The sequence below is a fragment of the Typha angustifolia genome, chromosome 15 (assembly GCF_048772165.1).
Source record: "Typha angustifolia cultivar Huaian chromosome 15, ASM4877216v1, whole genome shotgun sequence".
In the NCBI taxonomy this organism is placed as follows: Eukaryota; Viridiplantae; Streptophyta; class Magnoliopsida; order Poales; family Typhaceae; genus Typha; species Typha angustifolia.
Window position 1 is genome coordinate 19,013,413 of NC_133253.1, and position 23,728 is coordinate 19,037,140.

General features: G+C 39.4%; 6 protein-coding genes, 1 long non-coding RNA gene and 1 other non-coding gene across 9 annotated transcripts; 3 read left to right on the top strand and 5 right to left on the bottom strand.

The window, feature by feature from the left end:
- Nucleotides 1-526: 526 nt before the first annotated feature.
- On the bottom strand, nt 527-3,596 carry LOC140779282 (uncharacterized). The gene is made up of 5 exons (XM_073124295.1): nt 2,094-3,596; nt 1,807-1,999; nt 1,521-1,714; nt 1,279-1,437; nt 527-1,201 (listed from the first exon to the last, which is right to left on the bottom strand). The coding sequence occupies exons 1-5, from the start codon at nt 3,437-3,439 to the stop codon at nt 859-861; spliced, it is 2,235 nt and encodes a 744-aa protein (XP_072980396.1). The 5' UTR covers nt 3,440-3,596; the 3' UTR covers nt 527-858.
- Nucleotides 3,597-4,997: 1,401 nt separating this feature from the next.
- Nucleotides 4,998-7,192, top strand: LOC140779795 (uncharacterized). The gene is made up of 3 exons (XR_012107399.1): nt 4,998-5,051; nt 6,784-6,839; nt 6,983-7,192. It is a non-coding gene; the product is annotated as an uncharacterized lncRNA (long non-coding RNA).
- Nucleotides 7,193-8,326: 1,134 nt separating this feature from the next.
- On the bottom strand, nt 8,327-12,371 carry LOC140777437 (formate--tetrahydrofolate ligase). Its single transcript, XM_073121548.1, has 5 exons — nt 12,129-12,371; nt 11,881-12,030; nt 9,445-10,620; nt 9,074-9,220; nt 8,327-8,762 (listed from the first exon to the last, which is right to left on the bottom strand). The coding sequence occupies exons 1-5, from the start codon at nt 12,288-12,290 to the stop codon at nt 8,487-8,489; spliced, it is 1,911 nt and encodes a 636-aa protein (XP_072977649.1). The 5' UTR covers nt 12,291-12,371; the 3' UTR covers nt 8,327-8,486.
- Nucleotides 12,372-12,522: 151 nt separating this feature from the next.
- LOC140777438 (thioredoxin-like 3-1, chloroplastic) lies at nt 12,523-14,066 on the top strand. Its single transcript, XM_073121549.1, has 5 exons — nt 12,523-13,196; nt 13,342-13,416; nt 13,563-13,629; nt 13,746-13,763; nt 13,857-14,066. The coding sequence occupies exons 1-5, from the start codon at nt 12,892-12,894 to the stop codon at nt 13,953-13,955; spliced, it is 564 nt and encodes a 187-aa protein (XP_072977650.1). The 5' UTR covers nt 12,523-12,891; the 3' UTR covers nt 13,956-14,066.
- Nucleotides 14,067-14,162: 96 nt separating this feature from the next.
- Nucleotides 14,163-14,688, bottom strand: LOC140777439 (uncharacterized). The gene has a single exon (XM_073121550.1). It carries the CDS (start codon nt 14,611-14,613, stop codon nt 14,377-14,379), a length of 237 nt encoding a protein of 78 aa, XP_072977651.1. The 5' UTR covers nt 14,614-14,688; the 3' UTR covers nt 14,163-14,376.
- Nucleotides 14,689-15,807: 1,119 nt separating this feature from the next.
- LOC140778318 (uncharacterized) lies at nt 15,808-19,632 on the bottom strand. The gene is made up of 2 exons (XM_073122965.1): nt 18,615-19,632; nt 15,808-16,059 (listed from the first exon to the last, which is right to left on the bottom strand). Exon 1 carries the CDS (start codon nt 19,526-19,528, stop codon nt 18,674-18,676), a length of 855 nt encoding a protein of 284 aa, XP_072979066.1. The 5' UTR covers nt 19,529-19,632; the 3' UTR covers nt 15,808-16,059; nt 18,615-18,673.
- Nucleotides 19,633-19,717: 85 nt separating this feature from the next.
- On the top strand, nt 19,718-19,799 carry TRNAS-GCU (transfer RNA serine (anticodon GCU)). The gene has a single exon. It is a non-coding gene; the product is annotated as a tRNA-Ser (tRNA).
- Nucleotides 19,800-19,903: 104 nt separating this feature from the next.
- LOC140778319 (DNA-3-methyladenine glycosylase) lies at nt 19,904-23,603 on the bottom strand. Of its 2 annotated transcripts, none has more exons than XM_073122967.1 (6): nt 23,178-23,568; nt 22,996-23,067; nt 22,689-22,812; nt 21,374-21,444; nt 20,341-20,398; nt 19,904-20,243 (listed from the first exon to the last, which is right to left on the bottom strand). In XM_073122967.1, the coding sequence occupies exons 1-6, from the start codon at nt 23,433-23,435 to the stop codon at nt 20,080-20,082; spliced, it is 747 nt and encodes a 248-aa protein (XP_072979068.1). In that variant the 5' UTR covers nt 23,436-23,568; the 3' UTR covers nt 19,904-20,079. The 2 variants fall into 2 exon arrangements, with proteins under 2 accessions (XP_072979068.1, XP_072979069.1); XM_073122968.1 differs by having other exon boundaries at nt 20,090-20,257; nt 23,178-23,603.
- Between the last annotated feature and the right edge of the window lie 125 nt (nt 23,604-23,728).

Sequence of the window (23,728 nt, forward strand, 5' to 3'; positions counted from 1 at the left end):
ATACAAAATAGAGGTTTATTATAAGGTAGTTTTGTTTTAGGCAAAACTATATGAAAGATAATTTGTGAATACGAATATAACTTTGAATATCTAGGCGGATAGAGACCAGCAAAAGGCAGAGATTTAGGAGAGTAATTTGGGCCTATCTTCCTCTTCTCCTTCTTTAACTTAGCCTAAGCAATGGCCCAGAAAGACACGAGTAGTGTCATCATTTATATATATATCGTGCCTCTAAGGTTATATGGCCTATCTTTTGGCCCATTTCATATTGTCCCTTATGAATGGGTCAGGATAAGAAGGCCTACGAAGGAATTACTTGTCACATTGCAAGTTTATCGAAATAAATATGCATTCCCATGAACTTTAAATAACACACCCTCCCAAGACATTAGATATCAAGAGTATCTGGTTCCTTAGTTGATTGAGTCTCCAAGAATTGCGCAAATTAACAGAAACAAAAGCAATCTAATGTGGCCAGAATTAACAAACGGTGAAAGGAGACAAGGAATCTAAGAGACAAACCTGATTTACAACACACTTATAGCATTCTTTATTTAAATTGATCATATAATATCAACTTTACATTCTACAAGCCGAAAAAGGCTTGAAAGAATCGTATAGATGTTGGGAGATCATACTTTACCAGCTTGCTTTCCTCCCATGTGGGATATAAATAACTTTATATCAAAACCTTTCTTCTTCTTCTTCTTCTTCTACTTCTTAAACAGAGCTCTACCCCATTTCTCTTTATTTCAACATTTTCACTTTGATCCGCTTCTCAGTTTTTTTTTTTTTAATCTTTTCCTGATATGAAGACTAATTTACAAACATCCAATCCAGCAATAAACGATTTGGCTTCTATGAATGAAGCATTTGATGTTGCTTGATCAAAAGCTGCGCATATAGTAGCTCGTTCCAAGAATCCGGGACTCCTGGTAGGCACCAATGGCTGCAGTCCTGGAACCTCTCGGGGTCCCTCCTCTCTTCTTCGGTTAGATTTTGCTTACGGTAGACGGAAGGGTGCGCATCTTTCCTGTAGTCAGTCATTCTTGTTATGTTTAAGTAAGACACTGGAGTTTTCATTCCCTTGATCACCTCTTCTAAGATGCTCATCTTTGGTGGGTATGAAGAGAGATACTTATCATTCTTGATTGGCTCCGTCTCTTTGTGACATTGGCCACCGGAATTCCACTGCCCGCCACTACATAATAAAAGAAATGTGTTCAAGCTAATGAAACGGAGAACCATCAATTAAAAAGGAAGGGAAGAATGTTCTACCTGAAATGAGAGGCAGAGTAGCCCCTGAAAAATACAATGGTTTTCTTAGGGTTCACATTAGCGTCAATCCATTTGGCCCATGTATTAAGAGCTTTATGAAAAGCATTCACCACATTCAGTTCACCGTATATGTGATTGCCTTCTTGATAGTAATCTTTCCTGTATAAGTTGTTGGACTCAACCTCAATTCTAAGCTAAAACACTATGTGATTTCTGAATGTGATGGTTGTAGAATAGATTACCCTTTAGAAGTTTTCTCATGAGTCCACCAGTGCCCTGTATTGAAGACGATAACATCAGCATCCTTGTACTTGGGAGATGATCTCTCAATTATGTCAAGCCTAAGAGTTTCCTTAGTCTTTCCATTGCTTACATGCATTTCCCATTCCTGAACTAGGAAAGGAGAGCGAAAGAACTCCACAGTGCAGTTGTAGTCCTGTCCAAAAGGAATTCACAACAAATAAGTGAATGCAATCACTGAGACGATCATAAAAAAGTGATAAAAACATCAAGAAAGATCAAACTGACCGTAAATAAGAAAGAGTATGAACCCTCGGTCCTGAACTCATGACGACCAGATGCCTCAAAAACCTTCTTTTTATCCTTAATGGCATGTCGCAACGCACAAACCAGAGATTCCCACATGTTCCTGTTGAGGGAATCACCAACAAACACTATCCTCTTTCCCCTTAACCTCTCTAACATATCGGTCGCATTTAATCTAATACAAGAAACAAGCAATTTGATGGGTAAAGATCATGCACAAATGGATACAGTTCACCAAAATTTGCAAGATACTATCTATTTTCCCTCACCTTGGGATATTGCAACCCTTGGGTTGCCACCGCAGCTTCTGATAAGCTCGATCCGGCCTGCCATTGAGATAGCAGTCGAATGGTTCATCAATGTGAGGACAGGACCCTTCAGGGTAGAGTGGATATGAATCATCCTTAACCCAATTCCCATGGAAGATGTCGCAACCTATCATTGATTTGATCCAATCATCCCTTTTACCAGCACCATTTGAAACTGCTGCAGACGAGACATTCCCCTTTCTAAATGAAGATGTTAAATTGGAAACCCTGCCTTCTCCTACAGCCCCTTTGGCCTCAGCTTTTGTAGGTTTTGCACTAATTTTTGGAACAGCAGCAGTCTGATTCTTAGCCAAAACTACATTGGGCGGATGACTAGATGTTGAATTCTTCTGATTAGTTGCAGGAACTCCTTTTCCTGTTTGATTTTGAGTCTCCATAGCTACTGGACTGGAACCAGGAGTTACTACAGTGTGATTCTTGCTTGGAGTTCCATTTCCCGGCGAACCAACTCCTTCCTTTGCCTCCTTCTTCGAGGAAACCTCATTACTTTTACTACTAAGAGCAGCACCAGTCTGATTACTTTTTGAAGCTCCATTTCCGTGCCCAGCCAAGCTTCCATCTTTCTTAAACTCAGCTCCTCCCTTGCTCTCGTTCTTTGGGGACGCCTCCTTCTTGATTGGAGGAGCTTTGTTTCCCTGTGATCCAATCACACTTCCTGTTTGGTTCTTGCCATTCGAGACTCCATCTTTCTTGGAACCAACTCCCTTCCCTGCTTGATCCTTAGAAGCAACTCCGTTTTCCGTCTGGTTCTTTCCAGAACCTGCTTGATTCTTTAGCAAGACTCCATCTTTCTTCTCCGAACCACCACTTTCTCGAGAACCCAACTCCTGGGTCGTCTGATTCTTTCCAGGAACTCCATTTCCTTGCGATCCAATCCCAGCAGTCGCATTTTTACCCACCAAAATCCCATCTTTCTGCGATCCACTTCCTTTCTCCTTCGAATCGCCCACTCTAACCCCATTCCCTCGAGAACCAATTTGCGTGCCATTAATCTCCATCGACGAATTCTCCGGAGAAAGAGAAGATGAATTGGGGAAGATATAGGAGAAGAAGTTGGATATCTGAGATCTATAAGGAGCCGCGGATACGGAAGCCGAAGTGAAGAGGTTGTTGAACCAAGGGGAGGCTGCGTTCGCGGATGGATTAAACGCAAGGTAGGCAGTGCAAGCGACGAAAGCGAAGATAAACCCATAGAGGAAAACTTTGGTCTTGCGCGTTGTCATCACCAAGTAGAGGCTTCTGATATCAGAGGCTACGCTCTGCTGATGCTTCCCGGGGTCTTTCATGGTTTAGAAGAAGAAAAGAAGACTAAACTAGAGTTGGGTTAGTCTTAGATTTCTTCTTTGGCTATCTGGCCACAAGAAGGGTCGGAGAAGGGAAGCGGAGAGTGGAGCAGAGGAAGTAGTGGGATGAAGAAAGGAAGACGAGGGGGGTATCGGTGACCGTATCGCGAGCAGTGGCTGTGGTTATGTGGGGACGTGCTTAGAGCTTTGGAATAGCTCTCCTAGTTCGACAAATTTTCTATTTTGCCACTAGTTTGGGTTACCTCTTAATCTCTGATACAATGGGGGAAGAAAGATAGGTGGAGCAAATCTATCTATTTAATAGGATGAAACCCAAATTTCCCACTTATTTTTGATAGTTTTTTAACTGCTTTATTAATACAGCTTGGATTCAATGAGATTTTTAAGGAATCCTACAAATGTGTTTGTTTTATGAGATTTTCTCACTTCTTCATTGCTGTGGTTTAGCATCTCCTACCGACACCAAAATTATACAGTAGATTGGACTTAAAATAAAAGGGCACTGCACAGTCTCTTTTTACAGGATTTCTATACTCTCCTTTAATTTTTTTTTAAAAAGTAGTGGATTAATTAAATGGTTGCAAGGTTAATCAGACAAAATAATAGTCCTTCCAGACCCACAAATATATCAGACACATTTAGGCGATTGATAATATCGAATATAACACTCCTCAAACTATAGCGATTCAATGACAAGTATTTTCTTTTCAAAATACATTGAATCTGGAAGAGAGGAAATGATAATAAAATTTTGCAGCAGCAAGAAGAATGTAGAAGCTTAAGAAGGTTGACATGGTCATTGAACATAGCCTTCGTTGCCCCGCCCCAGCGGTGAGGTTAGCCTCCTCATTTAGGAGAGAGACGCCTTTTATTTTATTTGAGGTGGTGAGGATGCCGGTCGTCTTCATGTGATCCTTGCCTTTTCTCGGTAGCAATTATCGGGGCATTTCCGCGTGGTCCCCAGATTCCCTTTTAATTCCTTCAAACTAATAACCACTTCCACTAGAATACTAAAAAAAAATGCAAAGAAGCGTTTAAAGCTCCCCTATAGTGTATGTAAATGTGATCCAGGATTTATTTTATGGTTAAATAAGGTAGATCGGAGAAAAGAAGAGACAGGAGGAGAGGAGAGGAGAGGAGAGGAAATTGCAAAAAGAGAAGAAGAATATTTGCAAATCGACGCCTGGATTCGTGTTTTCATGGGGGGACATATATGATAGATCCGTACCGGAGGTCTGCTTGGGAGAAGCGTCGCATCTAAGCGGCAGCACTGTAGAGTGCGGACACTGAGTTCTGTAAATATAAATATAAATATAAAATAAAGGGCACCTACTTTTTGGGACGATTAAATTGGGTCAGGGACTCAGGGGCATGCGTCGATAGGAGAATGAAGCTTAGTTTGCTACTTATTTGGTGTGTGGTTCTGCAGTACAGAACAAGCAGTCGTCGTTGCCGCACTCTGGAATATAATAGAAACATTATTTATTGGGGGATAATTTTAGATTGCAGCTTAGAAAATTTTAAGACCCACGATTGTGCCCCCAGCAGAAGGGTTCTTCTCTCGCTGGGCCGATCTCATTCTCTTTCCTCTCTCGTAAGGCCTTTCTATTCTCTTTTCTCTCTTTCTTTCTTGTACATCTCTGTCTTACTTTTGTTGCCCTTTTTATCTTCCTAACCCTCCCTCTCTCGCTTCCTTCACCTTCACCTCCTCCTTCTTGACAATTATTTATTTTTTTTTCAAGAATTCTTAGCACACACTCCTTCTCACCCTCATCATCATTTTCATTTCGGATCCATCTCCGTCTCTGTCATTCTCCTAGGATCTTAATTCATAGTTCTTGTTGCCACCTTTCAATCATCCTTGTGTCTTGACACTTGACATTGGATTTTAATGTTTAGTGCACTTTTTCTTTATAGAGAGATTCTTGTTCATTATCGTTGTCTCCTCCGCCCTAATCTGTCATGTAGTTATTATTTCTCTTGTCTTTGCCTCTGTTCTAGCAGTCGTCAAGTCAGCCACATATTTTTAGTTTTTCAAATTTTGTTTTATTGTTTCTTTGCTCTATGTTTGTGTAGATTGTTGTTGTGGTAGAGTACTTCAAAGTTGGTTCTAATCCGCATAGGTCATTCGTGGAGTCGATGGAAGCTCATATTTTCAATGTTGTGATATTAGGGTGAAAACAGATCAGATATCGGATAATATTAAATCTATATTCTGAATTTATATTTTTAGTTAAATATGGATTTGTATATGAATATTTAATTAATAGTAAAATTTAAAATCATATCCTAACTAAACGGATATTAATAATTTTTGGATAGATGATTGAATATTAAATGAATGATGATCGAATTACGATATTTTATTTAGACATAATTAGCACAAAAATATTAAGAGTTTTATAAAAAAATATTTTTTTTGTATGTTAAATATATATATAAAATTATAAAATTAGAGAAATTAATCTCTACAAATAATATATAACATATCATCAGTAATAATATCAATATTCACTATTTAAATAAGTAAACTAAAAACTGTAAATCATTCAAAAAGATATATAGATAAATGGATATCTAATATCCATATTCAAATTCCAAAATTATATTTGAATATGTATTCGAGGTTTTTTTTTCAAAATTTCTATCCATATCATAATCGAAATAATTTTTTTTTATTCAAATGAGATTATATAACGAGTCGGACCGAAATTAATACGACTCGTTTTCACCCCTACACAGCGTGTGCTTATGTTTGCTATATTTTCTTTTGTTCTTTAAGCTTGGCAGAATGTTTTCTTGTTGTATTGTTGATTTTTGTGACCGCTTCTCCATTTTTCCATGTATTAGACTTGCAATGTGCTAGTTGTGTAATTTATTGGTTTTAATTATTTGATTGAAATAAATTATACCTAGCCTAGCAACTATTTCTGAAAAAGAAGAAGACAAAAGATTGCAGCTTAGGATTGACAAGATTTATGCCGAGAAAGAAGGATAAGTAGTGTCTATGCTTAAGATAATAGTGGTTCTTGTCGTGGAAAGGGAAAGGAAGAATAAGCGGTGTCTATACTTAAGATAATAGTGGTTCTTGTCGTGGAACTATATATAAATATATTATAAAGCTATGACAACTCGTATCGAGCTCCATGATTGAGGATTAAATTCCCGTAATGGACCCAGGTTTTGGTTCTGGCGTTCCTTTCCAACTACTCCAGCGAGCATTAAGAATTCATTGCTTTCATCTTATCCTTGGACTTGCAAACTTATTGCACAACAAATCCTCATAGACTTTCACATTAATCCCTCAAAATTGTTAAAATGGTCAGGTCATGGTGTTTGAAGGTGGAGCACGAATTGGACAAGACAAGAACTGAGACACTGAGTAAGCAATCCACCACTCTAACCTTTTAACCTTTGTCAAAGAGAAGATGGAGGAGGACCTTGAAACTATTGATTTGTTAAGCACTAGCACTCGCAGGTCCCATTTGCAATTATTATGATGGATTTGGACTTTTTTGCTTTCAGACTTTGATCACTTTTCGCCGTAATGATGTGAGGTGGTACTATAAGTACATTTCCCTTGCATTCTCAAATATTACAGTCGCAGGGAACGGACGGTGGATTAAAAAGTTGCGAGCATCACGTATTTAATGGAGAAGAAAAATCCAGAAAGAAAAGAGAAAAAGAAAAGAAAGAGAAGGATAGTAATTGAGAATGGTTGGCAATGGCAGCAGCACTTTTGGTGCCATTAAGGTCACATGAGGACGTATCGCAGTATATTGTTTGCTTATTAGTCAAGCAACATATATCACAATTGTATTACTATATTTCCTTTTTTCCTTTGGTAGTCATATATTTTTTAGCAAATGATACTTTTATTGTGTATTTAATCTTAAAGGGCCAAAAAGAAAAGCACTTATATATAGTACTTCACATGGGTTGGAACAGTTTAACTAAAGCAGATTCACATGTCATGACCCATGGCCATGGCCATGGGTATCTAGGCCTTTGAAGGGGGTTTCACATGGAAATTATCGAAACAGCCTCTTAGTTGTGGAAGATCGAAGACCCACATAAAAATTAACCCACCGACACATGATCCATTAAAAGATGAAAGAATCTAAGTTTGAAAAGCTTCATCAGTAAGATATAAAGAGTAGAGTAAGCTTAAATGGCATGCGTTTTATTTTGTGGATGTCCGACACCGACACAATTATGCCAAACATTTGGAGGATTGCCGAGTGGTGGAGATTTAATCATTACTCATTACTCGTAAGCAAACACCATTGTGATCCCGATCCCGATACCGGTCTCAAAGTTCCGACAAATGTCCTCCGTTCACATCTGGAGCAGCGATAATAAAGTGAGGGAGTGTATTCATCCCCTTGGCCACCACTTACTAATGCCAGTTGTTCTGACTGTGGCGTCCCACCTACGAGTTTTTGACTAAGAGCCTGCTATGTGTTCAATTTATCTTGAAATTTAAATACGAAAACAGACAGTAGCTTATATTTGGAGATCGTCGTTTATTGACATGTAGTATTTAAAAAACTCTCCCACCTAGTCCAATAAATGGTATTAAAACAAAGAACATCTCGAATCTAATACTGTAAGGAGACATGCAGTTAAATTTACCCAATCACAATACGGCATGGAGAAAATTAGCTAGATATGGACAATATGATATCGGATAGGGCGTAGGTTGTGAGTAGCATTCGGATCTCACTGGCCCCATGAAGAAATCCATGACCACCGACTGCTTGCAGTAATCGTAGTTGGTGTGGCAAAGCAGGCTTGTGATGATTTACTTGACTTGATCATTCGGCAGAGGAAATGACATAACAAAGAACTTATTGTTATAGCAACTCATCAAGCAAAAAACGATAAGTTCCTTTGCCATTCTCGGTAGAAAATTACATTCTACAAGTTCATCAAAGAAACTGGTAAACGACAACATGGAGGGATCTTATTAAGCCTCACAACGTTCCTCCAGAAGAAGAGTGGAAGGATAGATACATATTCTAATGTCTTAGGAGAGGCCAAGGACCTTTCCTGTGGATAAATCAATGTCGATCTCGAAGAAGCAAGGCCGAGTTGGGAGACCGGGCATCGTGCTCATTGTTCCGACTAGTGGATATATGAAGCCAGCTCCAATGCTGGCCCTTACATCTCTTATAGGAATTATGAATCCAACAGGAGCGCCTTTTTGTGATGGGATGTGCGAGAATGAGTACTGGGTTTTTGCCATGCAAATGGGTAGACCAGAGAAACCTTGCTTGCTGTACATCTCGATCTGCTTCTCAGCCTTCAAGAAAGAAAAATTTGTATCAACTGAGATAGTGATATTTAAGTATAGTATGTAGTTATCCACCCATGGTTCTAGTCTTCAGTACTTTAAACTGTTGATGGGTATTCTGTGACCGCTAACTGTAACCATCTGAGAACTGCTAATTTTTACTCATCTCACATTTAGATAGATGATGGACCATATTTTTGGGGTTGATATGTTACCATACTTCTATACAAAGTGTTATATGAATATTGACTATATTCCTTTGCACAAGTTCAATGAAATCACTAACCCTAGAAATAGCTTGTCTGAATCAAAAGAATTACCTGATCTGAGTATTCAACACCACTGGCGCCATAAGACCTAGCAATTGCCTCAATCTTCTCCTTAATACTAATATCCAGCGGATACAGAAAGTTAAGTGGTTGCTTTAGGTTCTCACATGCTCTTTGAACTGCAATGCCAAGTTCAACCTGTACATGCAAAAACAGCCATAATAAATCACTGCAACATGGTTTGCTAATCCCAGTTCATATTTCATACATGGCAGCTTTACAATATAAACATCATCATATTCAACAGAGGATAAGCACACGAATGCTATTTCTTTTTCTTGAAAGGAAAAAAAAAACTATTTAATTTCATATAGAGCATGTTGCAAAAAGGTAAAGATACCACAAAATAGAGTATCACTAACCGCTCCTTTTCCACCGTGTGCATGATGAGTACAGACAACAGCATCAAAAGCACCAGCTGCTAAAGCAGCGGTTCTAACAGCATTCATCTCTGCATCAGTATCTGAAGCAAATTTGTTTATTGCAACCACAACATTCACTCCATAAGCCTTTGTGTTTGAAATATGCCTGGTAAGATTTACACATCCAGCTTCTACAAGAGCCACATTCTCAGTCAAGTAAGCATGGTCCAGAGGCTTCCCAGCCACAACCTCTGGCCCACCCCCATGCATTTTAAGAGCTCTTATAGTTGCCACAATAACAGAACATTGGGGTACCAAGCCACTGTACCTACACTTTATATTCATGAATTTTTCAGTGCCAATATCAGCTCCAAAACCAGCTTCTGTTATCACAAAACCGCCTTTACCAACCAGTTTAATAGCAATCTTATCAGCTACTATTGAAGAATTTCCATGAGCAATGTTGGCAAATGGTCCAGCATGAACTAGAACTGGAGTACCTTCAAGAGTTTGCATCAGAGTAGGGTTAATTGCATCTTTCATTAACACAGTTAAGGCACCTCCAACCCCAAGATCATCTGCCGTAATTGGCTCACCAGCCTTGCTGTTTCCTATCACCATTCTTCCAAGCCTTTCCCTCATATCAGCAAGGGAAGTGGTAAGAGCTAATACAGCCATGATCTCACTAGCTACTGATATGTCAAAGCCTGTTTCTCTGACCATTCCTTTTTCTTCAGGACCTTGACCAACTGTAATTTTCCTCAGAAATCGGTCATTGACATCCATTACTCTTCTCCAAGTAATAGACTCTGGGTCAATATCGAGTCGGGCAAATCTTTTGACCTCATCGGGTGTAAGCTCATTAGGACTGGTCTTTGATATTCCAAGCTTATTGAGACGCCTAAACATAATATTAGCAAAGCTTCTCTTTCCTTCTTTGTTTGGTGGACACAATCTGTTAAACAGAGCTTTGTCTGACTGAGACGATTCATGAAAGATCCTGGTGTCTATGGCAGCAGCAAGAAGATTATTTGCAGCAGTAATAGCATGGATATCTCCAGTTAGATGAAGATTGAACTCATCCATAGGGATGACTTGACTATAGCCACCTCCAGCAGCACCTCCTTTAATTCCAAACGTCGGTCCTTGAGATGGTTGGCGGAGGCAGGTAACAACCTATAAAAGAGAGACAAAATCTTAACGCAGGAGAAGAACATATAGACATGCACATTACTACATAGGAGACAGAATTTGCCCAAATCTGATGGTCTCTCATTAGACCAGGGATGACACAGTGGTCCTCTGCCAGATTCTGGAGGGCTTTTGAAGTACACTCTTTTCAGATTACATTTGCTGAACAATATTGCCAAACTGATTTAAGCACATAAGCGACTCGGAAAAGATCATTTAATAATGAATGAATGGAATTGAATTATGCAACTTAATCAAATTAATTAGGAAAAGAACAGTTATAGAGGAGCACTCTCAAAGTATGAAATGATCATCAAAGATTGCATAACTACATTTTGTTGAAAAAATATCAGAAATAACATAAGGCTCACTGGTTTAGGATCTCTAAGGAATAACTCTGAACATGTAGGTGAGACAAACAAGAATTCAGATTGAATGAAGCATTTAAATATCAAATGAGACAAAGGAAAGAACATAAGAAGATATTTTAAGAAGAAGATTCTGATTAGAATAGAAAGAATTAAAAGAAACGGAAGAGCAATAAATAAATTTAAGACTCTCCTTTAATAATATTGCTAGTGGCATAGAAGTCTTGTACTGTACGGTGAGTTTACAAACCTTCTCTATTTCTACAAATAATAATAATAATAATAATTTGCTCTCCATCCCTGCAAATTGGAAACAGGAAAAGAAGATAGTTAAAACCATTTCCCTTGTCTCACCCATGTATGGTAGACTACTACTAAATCTTAATGTTCTCCAATATTATGTGTCCTTATCATCAGCAATGAGCAAAGAAAATACAAGTATCACATACCATGCTGCATAAGCCAATAGCATATAACAGCAAAAACTTTATCATCGAATTGGATTGTTGATCTAAGAGAAAAGTCATAGACATTTTATCAATTTAAAGACTTCCTGAAGTGATATGAAGCTAATCAGTAAGATTCTATTGGAAAAGGACCCTCCAGATGTTGAATTAGCATCTCAAAAAGCAATAAATGTTCAATCCTAAGAGAGAGTAAATAAAATCTATTTGGGTTTAATAACCAGTAATTTGCTGAGTTCACGAAATGGGCCACAAAATTTTCCTAGTTCAAGTGACAGGAGAATATAGCAAAAATTATACTGCATAGAATCCACTGGAACATCTAAAACTAAAACCAGTCGAGTGACATTCTTATCCGATCAACAATTGACATATGTAAATTCGTTGAGAGGGAAACAGATCAAAGGGGGCACCTTTTTATCAAGGAAAGCTCCCAAAGCTTGGCAAAGACCAACAGTAGTAGTAGACTTCCCTTCCCCAAGTGGGGTGGGAGTGATTCCTCCCACAACCACGTAGTACCCATCTTCCGATCCTTCGAGCTCATCGAGAGCAGACAAAAGCACCTAAAATTCACGAATCCACATCTCCAGACCATCAGAGAAACGATCAGGAAAAAGAGGTGTAAAAGCGAAATCAGAGAAATGGGTATTGGATAAGGCACCTTAGCCTTGTACTTCCCGTAAAGATCGTAGTGTTTCGGACTAAGGTTGAGGTCTTCTGCGATCGCCGAGATGGGAAGGGGCTCGACCGAGTTGGCGATGTCTATATCCGCCGGAACAGGAGAAACCACCTCTAATCTTCTTATCGTCTTCGAAGAACTCATCGTGGTAGATCTCGTTCTCTTTACTTTTACACACTCACACGCACACACACGAAGGGAGGAGGAAAGAAGAGTGTTGACCCGTTCACTTCCTTTTATTCCTTAAAATAAATTAAGAACAGTGCTTGGATAATTTGTGAATAAGACATGCATAACTCTATCCGTAGGATTGGTATCAGACGGCCCAAATATAGGATGTTTCTGATCAATTTTCTTATATTTTAATATAAGCAACGAGATGAGTTACTATGAAAAAAATACGGAGAATTAGAACCGTCCGATTCTCTTAGTGGGCCTAGATAGACCCATTGGGACCAGTTCCTCCTCCTCCTCTGCTTCCCTCGCATTCCGGATAAGCTTCCGCTATCGCCAATTCGCCATCTCTCCCACCCGGCCACCGCCCATCTCTCTCACTGCCCTTTTCCTAATCTCAAATTTAATTCTCCTAAATGAGAAGAGCAAAACGCAACTCCTCTTTCCCTGATTATATCACCATAGATGCTTCATCTTGAGCTTTTACCCACAAAATAATCGTAAAGGCGTCACTTTTCATCACGAAGAAGGAAACCCAGTTGACAAAAAGAGAGAGAGAGAAAAAAAAAAGATGGCAATTTTGGCTCCGAGCTCTCGCATTCTATGCCGAAGGGTCTGCCTCCGGGAACAGGGGACCCATCAATCCAAAGGCGGCGGGTGCTCTTTGGTCTCAGTGAACGGCGGAGGGTTCTTCGCGGTCATGGGCAGTGAAGGAAGTAGAAGGAGAAGGTCGAGAGGAGAGGTAAAGGTGGGAGCTTTGGGTCCGGATTTGTCGAGGGCAATGCCGATCAAGATGGAAGAGATCAAGGGGGTTGAGGAGTTCGATGAGATACTCGGGCGGTCGCAGGAACTTGCTCAGCCCATCGTTATCGAATGGTTAGTGGTGAGACCTCTCTCCAATTATATATCACAGAATAATCACATCAATAATGGCATCCTGGAACCAAACACTAATTATGTCTAAACTATAACTTTTGCCACTCATTTGATATCCTGGCGTTCTTGTGATTAATATTGCCAGGATGGCTGCTTGGTGTCGGAAATGCATCTATTTGAAGCCTAAGTTGGAGAAGCTTGCTGCAGAATACCACCCAAGGTTGGTGACGTCCATGCATTCTTATAGAACTAAGTTTTCACGTCCTGCAATTCTAAAGACATCTTTGTGAACTCCAAGCATTTAACCATCCGTAGAATTCATGTAACTTTCCTTTCTTTCTTTCTTTTTCTTCTCCTTCTTGCCAGAATTAAGTTCTTTTTCATTGATGTTAACAAAGTTCCCCAAGCCTTGGTGAAGCGAGGGAATATTTCGGTAAGTTATTAGACACTAACTCTTATATATGCTCAAATTACTATGTAAATATTGCTCGTTCTATTCATTCTCGAACCTAATGGCCATTTCTGCCGACGTTTGCCGTAACTCTTCAGAAAATGCCAACGATTCAGGTACTATTACCTCCTGTTGACGTTCATTTATTTGTTCCTATTTCCCATATGGAAGAGAAGAAAGAAATAATTGGCAATTGGTGGCACATACAGATATGGAAGGATGGAGAATGGATAGCTGAGGTGATTGGAGGCCATAAAGCATGGCTTGTGATGGACGAGGTCCGAGAAATGATCCAAAAGCATATCTGACATATATAGATCATAAATATCCTTTCAGTCATAAGCTTTCTATTAGGCTATTTATTTGTGTAAATATATATATATTATTTATTATCTTGGTAATTAGTATGTCATTACATATACACAGTAGTCTTTGAGTTTCGAACCCCCAAAAAAAAAGAGTCAAAAATCAACTTTAAAAATAAAGGTTTAGACACGAGTACTACAAGCAAGGCATACCAGAATTCTGCATCATTCAATTATTTATAATCCAGTTACACAAATCAAATCAAACTCACATCAACCGAACAAAGAATCAAGAAAAATTAAAGAATGGTTTGCTTAGATATGTATATACCCTTAGTAACTAGAAACCTTAGAAGAAGAGGCCCCCTCCATCGTCGTAATAAGCGAAGAAGAGGCCAGGGGCGTTCCATAATTGCAACAATCCTTACTCCGTGCGGTCGGAGGGGCGCGGCGACGGCTCGCCGCCGGGTGGCAAGTCGGAGACCAACGCGAGCATGCGGCGCAAGCTGACGGACCTCACCGTCCGGAAGCTGAGAGATCTCTTACTGGTGGCGAAGATGTTGGAAGAGTTGGTGAGGATGAGGTAGACGAGAGCTTGTACTAGGATGAACAAGCCCACCTTTAGCAAGATGTCATTGGAGAAGTCCAAAGCCATGGCCATGTTTGAGTTGGAAGAGAAGTCTTTGCAAGAGAGGTAGGTTGTTTAGAGACGAATGGTATGAGCTAATGCCTAATGGATAGGAAGTGACTTTCTTATATAGGATTCCTTGTTTTGACATGGCCGCCTTTTGATTGGCATATTTGTTAAACTGAAGCTTCTTAGGGAGATCCTAGAGATTATGTTTGAATTAATCCTCATGACTGTGGACAACTTCAACCTTGTGAGTATCTGACTACAATTTGCTCGTGTGCAATTAATTCGTATTGCATTTTGGTGAAGTTTAGCGATAAGATGGATGATGGCTTATTCACAAGTGACTCAGCTCGATCCAAAATCTTTATTAGAACGTTCTCCATTTTAAGTTGCGTATAGGACTCTCACTCGACCAATTAAACTATCTATTTATCCTAAAACCACAACCAAAATTGGTGATCTAATTACTTCTTAATAAGAATTACCATAGGCCGATACAAAGTAGACCGATTCCGGCACGAAACTCGGTTTCGTGTAAAACTAGCTTGCCAACGAAAAGACAGGGATTTATCTACAGCTTATATTTTGATCCAAATTCTTGACAATTATAAGTACATCTTATTATAAATTTCTAACAGGCCTTTTGGTCAAATTGGCAGAAAGGATGCTTTTAAAGAGGCTGACGTGGCTCCTTTGACCAGCACGAGGAGCCTATTTATGACCATCAACGTGGAGTCCATTAAATCCACGTCAAGCCGTTAGGCAAAAGAGGCTCAGGAAGTGATAATTGAGCACGAGGGGAGATGGCTGTGCAACTGTTCATGCTTAGCACTTTAAAATTAGCTGACTACAAAAGAAGCATTAGACTATTTGTTAGATCTATCAACCTAATAAAGTCACAAAGATGCATGACCTACTTATTTTAAGAGAGGCAACTATCATTATCCCATCTTGACAGTCTTAACTTCAACCACGAAATAATTATCAAATGAGTAAACTTTAAGATGACAGTATGAAGTCCTAAATGACCAACATCTCAATGGTGATTAGACTAGAACTCTTTAGTCCAATTATGAATTTATCTGACCCATCTAAGCATCCGAGACATACCCATTCACATATTGGCATGAATCGGGTGAAGAAGATGTTGTTGAAGTTAATGGTTTATAGCAATTTTACCGTTCGTCAAAGCAAATAAAAAAGCCACAACAGCGCCCGTGATAGAGAAACATGAACCACATGGCTATTTATTACTTAGGAAATAAGTTTGATCATTATATACATGGTAGATCTGGTAGCGAATTTATTGTAAAAGCTAATGTCTTATATATGCCAGTGCATTACAGAACCCAATGACAAAATTATGGAATTACACTATCTACTCTGAAGGTTAAATTCTGCAGATACCACTCCAAATAAATCAGAACGCTTGTTGATGATGGCTTTTCTTCACCAGCGGCTACTTTACATTTGCTGCACAAAAAAAAATGTAAAAGAATCTCAGAATAAATAAGAGGGTCAGATAGCTTAGATAAGATTTATCTACAAGGTAAAACTTTCAACTGATCAGGCAAGCAATGAGCAAGTTAGACAACCAGTTTCTTTTAAGAATGAGCAAAACTAAGTGTCCAAGTAGAGTTGTAATGTTCTGAAGCAACTCGCATCCCTGAAGGAAATATAATGTTCTACAAAGCCACCAGCATCAACCGGCTATTTTGGATATATAGACTAATCAGTTTACACCATCCATGCCATCCACTGAAAATCTAAGGGCTATGATCTATTACAGTCTGATACTATGTAAGAATACCTAAATACTATACAAATCTCTACCCTAGATATTTATCGACATAGCGAAGGACAATGGATCACCCCACACAAACATAAGCAAGGACAATGATGATGGTGACAATTAACTATTGTACAAGTAATTATTTTGTAACCTTCTCCCTTTTACCTATGAGAAACTTATTCATTTGACTTATTCGGAAGTTATGCCTTTTTGGTTAATTTGTTAGAACAATGAAAACTTTTTCCATCAACCAGGGCACTTTTTAAAGAACTACTTTGAGCTGAGTGGTTAGCGGAAAAAGATGAAGCATATTTTTGCAACTATTTATCAGCTGAATGTAGATCCAGCACAATTCAACCTTCTAGCAAACGACTGTAGTGGAGGCTCGACAGCAAATCCAGAAGAACACTCGACAAATAAAGATTTACAAAGAATTGACAGGCGGAAAGTACTCTGCCTAAAACATATTAATTGGACTCTCTTTGCTAAAGTTTGGAACATCACGGTGTGTGAACCATAATTCACAATAAATTTAACTAAACGAAACATGATACTATCAATGATCAAGGCAGAAGTCATATCAAGTAACTATAACCTTCTCATTCTAGTTATACAAGCTTATATAGTCCAACATGAGGTTCTTGCACATTAATACTTCATTCTGTTGTCACTTTGTTGTCACTTTGTTGGATGTCCAACACTAAAGATCATTATAAAATACTTCCAAAGAGTATTCGTAATTATATTTGGGTTAAAAATATTATGTATTTGAACATAAATATGTTATAAATTTAAAGCTCAGATTTAAGTGAAGTCCACACATTATTAATGATGAATTGATGGTGAAATTAAAAAAACTCAAAGAGTACTTAAATGTCATAGATTTATTTATTCAAATTGATAAATAAAAGTGAATAAAAATTAGTTTTAAAATAGCTGTCGTGATAATAAAAAATAAAAAGAGGTGAGTTCAATATCATATTAAATATTTGATAAATGTTGATAGGGTATATAAATATCAAATATCTCATGAATTTAGGGTTTCAAAAGTGATAATTATTTTGTAGGTAAACAAATCTATACAAACCAACTCACACACACGCAGAGTCCGACTCGGCTTAGTCCAATATTTTTTTTTGCCTGATATAATTTCAGTCTGGTTAAATTTAGGTTGGTTCGAACTCGAAGTGGTGCATCAACTACTTCATAAACAGTCAATGGAGAGTGAATTAATCTTAAGGAGATACTGTTCAACATTAGACTAAACTTATACAGAATTTTATATTTTGTAATATGTAAGTTTTTTTAATTAGATTTTATTGTGACTGTTTGAATCAAATTGTTACCGTCCATAATTTATTTGTAAGAGAAATTGTAAATCAAGTAGGTAGTGGCAATACAAGTATTTGCCTATCATATACATCAATATTTTCCAAGTTCTAACTCTTTTATGAGAATTTTGAAATTATATGATTGTATGCAAAAATCCCAAAATTATATGAAGGATCTTTCAGTAATATGGAGAAAAGTTAAAAGAGCAAAGTATACAACTTTCAAAAAGAAAGTGGCAAACAAAAGCCATGGCCACTATCACAAACATCCGCAAAGAAACAACTTTTAAATTATTTCTCTAAAACTAAGTATATAATGGTCATGCTGCCCACTTGTTTAGCGATAGTCCTTTCACCTCTGCTTCACAGAATGTAAATAACTGACACAGACATCCTTACTAATCTAACGCCATCAAGTCAAACGCTTAACTTCACACCAAACTATTGAACTGTCCAAAGCCTATAATGACTAAGCAAATCTATGTCTCATCCTTGCTTCTAAAACGGAGCCAGAACTGACCTGAATCTGAAGTATGATTAGTTCATAAATCGCCATCTTTTAAAACTTCCTCCAATCTGGAACTCATCAGCAGACCAATAAGGTTAAATCATGTAAGAAAAACTTGATTGATGACTGAGCATGACCAGAAGCACCATTCCTACGCCCCAAGAATGAATCGCGGTGACCCCCTTTTTACCGATATAAGAAATATCCTATTAAGGTACACATAAGTATTTGGTGCTAAAGGTGATGCCATGCGATTCGAGTATTAGTCTTAGAATGACACTAACAGACAGATTCTTAACATAAATTCCAATTAATACGCATTGATTCATAAAAGAAGGAGCTTGGAGGTTGAAACCTAATACCTTTAGAAGTAGAATTTAAAAGCATCGATCCATACCTCAAACTTTCTATCCAAAATGGATAGATAGCCTTGAGAAGCCAACGAAATGGCACGACTCAATCGAAGAACCCCTCTCTGATATCGGACATCACTGCGTCTCCCTCATCATCCACCAATCCTAGTCCCACTGGCCAGTCCGACGTGACCGTCTCCCCGCTGTTCGCCGGCCCCGTCTCCGCCTGCGCCATCTGCGTCGGCGACCACTCCACGGGCCGCGGCTGCCGCTGCCTCATCCTACTCGTCAGCACCCTCAGCGCCCGCGATCCTCCCCCGTCGTTGAGGCGCCTCCTGAAGCCTCGAGCATCGGCTGTCGGCGGCAAAGAAGGGTCGGGGGAGGGGGAGGGAAGCTCCGAGCGGCAAATGGGGCAGGAGTTGTGGAGGGAGAGCCACGGGATGATACAGTCGGAGTGGTAGAGGTGGCCGCAGGGGAGGCGGCGGGCGGGAGAGAGGAGGGGGAAGTCGTCCTTGCAAATGGCGCAGGGGAGGGAGGGGTCGGAGATTTGGACGGTGGGAAGGGCGTCGATAGAGGAAGGGGAGGCCGGGGAGGGGCCGCGGCGTTGGGGAGGGAAAGGGGGGGGTGGGAGGGGGATGGAAGAGGAGTCGTCATCGGAAGAGGAGGTGAGATGGTGGACGAGGCGGCGGAGGTAATCGGAGGGGAAGTTGGGGAGGTCGTTATCGGAGTCGTCGGAGAGCAAGGGGAGAGGGGGAGGAGGAGGGGGAGGTGGAAGAAAGAGGTCGGGGTGGGGAAGGTCGAGCTCTTCGAGAAAGTCGCGACGGCAATGGGGGCAGAGGAGAGGGGAAGGGGAGGGGAGGAGGGAGACGCTGACGTCGCACACGTAGCACCAGAAGGTGAGCGGGGATTGGGTGGCGGCGGCGGCGATGGGGTTTGACGGAGAGGCGGCTGACGACATGGCTACTTCACAATCCTCCTTTTGTGGGTTGATGAGTCCCTCTCTTTCTGTGCCGTTCGCTTGTTGTTGTCGTCGAAGAGAGTATAAGACTGACGGTCGACCAATAGAGAGAGGTCTCTTTTTCTTCGTTAGGAAGGTATGTGTCGTCATTTACGTACTAAAGTTATCGGTTACAATCATAAGCACTCCGTCGCTTTGGCCGAGTGGTTAAGGCGTGTGCCTGCTAAGTACATGGGGTTTCCCCGCGAGAGTTCGAATCTCTCAGGCGACGATTGGTCAGTTTTGGTAATTTTTCTTGTATACTATATTTTTGTCTGGCTTTCTCGATTACATTTGGTTAACTTCTATACTAGTTTGATTAATTTGATGCTTTGATTCAAACAAGCTAATACTGCTCCTGCTTAGTAGCTCTTTTACTTCAAACAATATATGCTACAAGATACAAACAAAACAATGGCGAGGATTTCCTGGTGTCATCAACAAAATGCCTCTGTACATAGCCACAGTACGCAGTACTAAGTGAATGCTCAATCTACAATTGCCTCAGGTATTCATGGCAAGCGGAGGGTGTTTTTTGGGGCACTAATCCACGGACTGCCAGCAATGGCGAACCTCCATGGTGCAGCGACATGCTCCGGCAGAGCATACTCGATGCCCACCCGGGGACCGATCAGAATGCTTTCTGGTTGAGGCCCATCTAATACTTCCAAACCACCTGTTGGAGTAGATCTTCAGCCAAAACAAGGTCACGTAAAAATTGAACTTCAGAAGTATTTGAGTGTGGATGGATCTCAGAGACAAGGCAATAGTACCAGGTTTGTAGAGAGGATGGTTTGACAATGCAGTCGATATCCCCAGCGCTTGGCCAACCTGGCAATTGAAATAATTAAGAAAACAATTATGAAGATAAGTCACATTCTCACTATATGGAGCAGCATGGTACTATAGCTTGTAATAATTGCCCTATTCTCAACAAAATACACAACAATCAAGCCGACAACGGTGGGCCATTACCAAGAGAGAGTTTGTAACTTGCGGGCACTTCTAGATTTCAGATTGAACAATGAATACATTTCATAAACATCTAACGAATTTTCTCCTAGGACTCAAAACACAATAACTGACAGAGTAAAGAATAAAGAAATACTTCGCTGTAACCAAAGCATCTAAAATCTAGGTGGCTCATTAAATGTTATTAAAGATTTGATATACAATTTTTTTATTTCAGACAAGGGCACAAAGGGTTATATGTACAAAGGCTTCCGATGGTTAGAACTCTTCATTGCTTTTAAAATATAAAAAATAAAAAATAAAAATTATTGTCATCTATCAACTTAAACTTTCAGAATAATTAGTGAGTTATCATGTAACCACAGTAGAAGTCTTGAGTTTGAATCTCCTTAGACCCATCTACTATTAAAATATATGAAATATTCAAATATTTAAGTAAAATCTACCTCGTGGGCCTATCAAAATATTTTAGAAGTGAGGGAAGTGTTAGAATACAATTTCTTTAAACAACTTAAACTTTTAGAATAGTCAGTATTTCTGAGATGTCATAAAAATAGACTTTTCACTTGATGTAAACAGTTCTGATGAAACTCCTACAAAGAGGTCATTGTAAGTAATTACTTGTTACAAGAGTGTGATCCATAACCAGTTTATCGGAAGATAAATTAACTCTCCCTAATGATCTGGTGCAAATCAAGATAGATAAATTTCAAAATCTAAGAAACTGAAATATTACAATTCACATAAATGATCTATATGCACCAATTTCAAGTCAATTAAATTGAATATTTTGGAAAATAGATATTCTGATATATCTGCAGAGAGCTTATAAACCTTTCCTGGCCCTGTTAGTAGGATAGGCTTCTCAGTCTTCTGACCTCGACGTTCTAGAATGATCTCCAAACCTGCAGTTAATGATTAGATTCAGTAAGCATTTTCTGAAGAGAAAGAGCATACTCTTCCAAGCAGAATGACTTAGAAGTTAAAATAGCAAGTCTTATACATAAGCAAAGGATAAAATGGATGTAGGATGCTCCACTAGTAATAATTTTAGCACCTAAAAGATGAAGAGAAATGGAGCATAAAGATTAATGACCCCTTGGTATATGACAAGCAATTGGCTCACATCTGAGAATTCCATCAGACTCCAGAGCAGGTCTTGTTGATGCAATAATCAGTGATGGTCATTGTACAAAGCACCACCCTTATCATCTAGTTAAATGCTAAATGTCCAATGGTAACGACGACAAAATTGACTGATAAAGTTATCCCAATTTTCCAGTCAAAGATATATCTGGCTAGTCATAGAGGCTTTTGATTTGAATTGTCAATATTTTAGGACATAACTTATGTAAAAAGTACGAGAACAGAATAAACAAGAAAAATTATAGAGAGATGAAAAGTAAACTAGCTAGCATGCATGAGTTGTATTAAGGAAAAGATAAAAGGACACCAAACATGAAATAAATTTTCTGAAACCTGTATTTTTTAGTACATGAAAGATTCACTCATCAGTTTCAGGTTTCTAGAGAATTTTTATTCGAATCTCAAATGCATGCAATTTCTACCTGATTAAAAAATCAGGTAGATTAGTTTTTATCTCTTGACAATTAGTGTAGTAACTGGATAAACAAGAACAGTAATGAAAGCTGGAAAAGTGTGTAACTGAAAACAAGTTAGCAACATAAATTTGACCATGTTTTCATTATCTTGTAGAATCGTAGTTTGCTAATTTTTCCAGAACATATGCTATGAAATCTGAAGATTGCCACATAAATGCCTTAAGTTATATATGCTTATCTTAGCATTACTGTTAGTTAGCAAATTTTCTTTAAATAACGGGCTTACATGAATCTCTTCAATTCCCTTTCTGCTTTGCTCCTCTCCATGATCAAGGCTAGAGCCCAATCTCAGGCATCATAGGAATGAGAAGATAAAATACAGTTCTACCAAAATAAGAATCTCATGACAGAGCCAACTTCTACAACATAAGTAATCACTTTAACTAACTGATATATGCAGTGGAAATTAACCCATCCTCAAATGTTAGTAACGCACACTAAAGCAATAGAGAAGGCAGCACTCAAATAAGTCGAGAGATTAAATAAATTGAAAATAAAAAAGAATCGAAGTAATGGTATTTGCATACCACTAACAGGAGCACACGAGCGGATCAACACTGCTGCGCCCATTCCTTTCTTATCAGCTACAATGTTCAGCATCATGTGAAGGCCATAGCAGAGATACACATAAGCATGACCTCCGGGCCCAAACTATTCCCACCAAAACCACCAGATTCATTAATTATGATTTACAGATAAACACTTACACGATCAAATAATTTTAGCAAACCAAACATATTTGAATTGGGTATGCTGTATGCATTGCCATAAGAATATGATCGAATAGATTAAAAAAAACACCAACAAAGTTTAGATGCAAATGATCTTAATTACCACTGGAGCGGTGCGCGAAGTGATACCAAACCTGCCGTGACAAGCCGAGTCATTCGGCCTATACGCTTCGACCTATGCAGTCATCAAGCACCAAGAAATCGAATTGTCAACTAAAATTACGCACAAATCTTTCTCAATGGGAAAGCTAGGGTTTCCTTTTTGGAAAAATATGATAGCCCTACCTCCGTGATCTGGAGAACAACCTTGTCGCGACGAAGAAACTTTCCGAGGAGCCGTGGAGCGAGTTCGAGGGAGTCGACCTCGAAGAAACTTTGTGGCAAAACCGCCGCCGATTCCGGAAAGAAAGGCAACTGTGGAGGCACGGCAGCTCCGGCGCCATCGCCATCTTCTCTCGTGGCGATCGCTGCAGCCTTCTTCCTCGTGATCTTTCTCGGGGACGTTCTTTTGAACCGGGGATGAGATTTGCCGGTGTTTGCCATCGAGAGTGGGAGGTCACGGGGAGAGGGCGTGGGAGGAGGCAGGGAGTCCTTCGCTTGTTCCCGAGTTCCCGCGATGGTGCTTTTGTATTGATTTGACTTTTTGGGACGGGAGATGAACGGTAGAGATCATCTGGATTACCCTCAGGGTCATTGGTGACTGGTGAGCGGTGACTTCGTTGACTCCCGAGACTCTAGTACTTCCCATCTACCAGTAATTAACGCTAGGGATAGATTAAAATTGATAGGCTACATGAGCTTAACAATGAGCACTCTCGAGATATAAGACCCAAATT

Bases quoted from the DNA above. Each gene is read 5' to 3' on its own strand.
- LOC140779282 (XM_073124295.1), bottom strand. From the start codon at position 3,439: ATGAAAGACCCCGGGAAGCATCAGCAGAGCGTAGCCTCTGATATCAGA. The intron at 1,715-1,806 runs GTCAGTTTGATC...CCTTTTGGACAG, and splicing joins CATACTCTTTCTTATTTACG to GACTACAACTGCACTGTGGA. The intron at 1,438-1,520 runs GTAATCTATTCT...CAACTTATACAG, and splicing joins CATGAGAAAACTTCTAAAGG to GAAAGATTACTATCAAGAAG.
- LOC140777437 (XM_073121548.1), bottom strand. From the start codon at position 12,290: ATGAGTTCTTCGAAGACGATAAGAAGATTAGAGGTGGTTTCTCCTGTT. The intron at 9,221-9,444 runs GTTAGTGATACT...TTGCATGTACAG, and splicing joins CACACGGTGGAAAAGGAGCG to GTTGAACTTGGCATTGCAGT. The intron at 8,763-9,073 runs GTAATTCTTTTG...TCTTTCTTGAAG, and splicing joins GTGTTGAATACTCAGATCAG to GCTGAGAAGCAGATCGAGAT.
- LOC140777438 (XM_073121549.1), top strand. From the start codon at position 12,892: ATGGCAATTTTGGCTCCGAGCTCTCGCATTCTATGCCGAAGGGTCTGC. The intron at 13,197-13,341 runs GTTAGTGGTGAG...TAATATTGCCAG, and splicing joins CAGCCCATCGTTATCGAATG to GATGGCTGCTTGGTGTCGGA. The intron at 13,417-13,562 runs GTTGGTGACGTC...CCTTCTTGCCAG, and splicing joins GCTGCAGAATACCACCCAAG to AATTAAGTTCTTTTTCATTG.
- LOC140777439 (XM_073121550.1), bottom strand. From the start codon at position 14,613: ATGGCCATGGCTTTGGACTTCTCCAATGACATCTTGCTAAAGGTGGGC.
- LOC140778318 (XM_073122965.1), bottom strand. From the start codon at position 19,528: ATGTCGTCAGCCGCCTCTCCGTCAAACCCCATCGCCGCCGCCGCCACC.
- LOC140778319 (XM_073122967.1), bottom strand. From the start codon at position 23,435: ATGGCAAACACCGGCAAATCTCATCCCCGGTTCAAAAGAACGTCCCCG. The intron at 21,445-22,688 runs GTATGCAAATAC...CATTAACTGCAG, and splicing joins CTCGTGTGCTCCTGTTAGTG to GTTTGGAGATCATTCTAGAA. The intron at 20,244-20,340 runs GTACTATTGCCT...CTACTCCAACAG, and splicing joins CCATCCTCTCTACAAACCTG to GTGGTTTGGAAGTATTAGAT.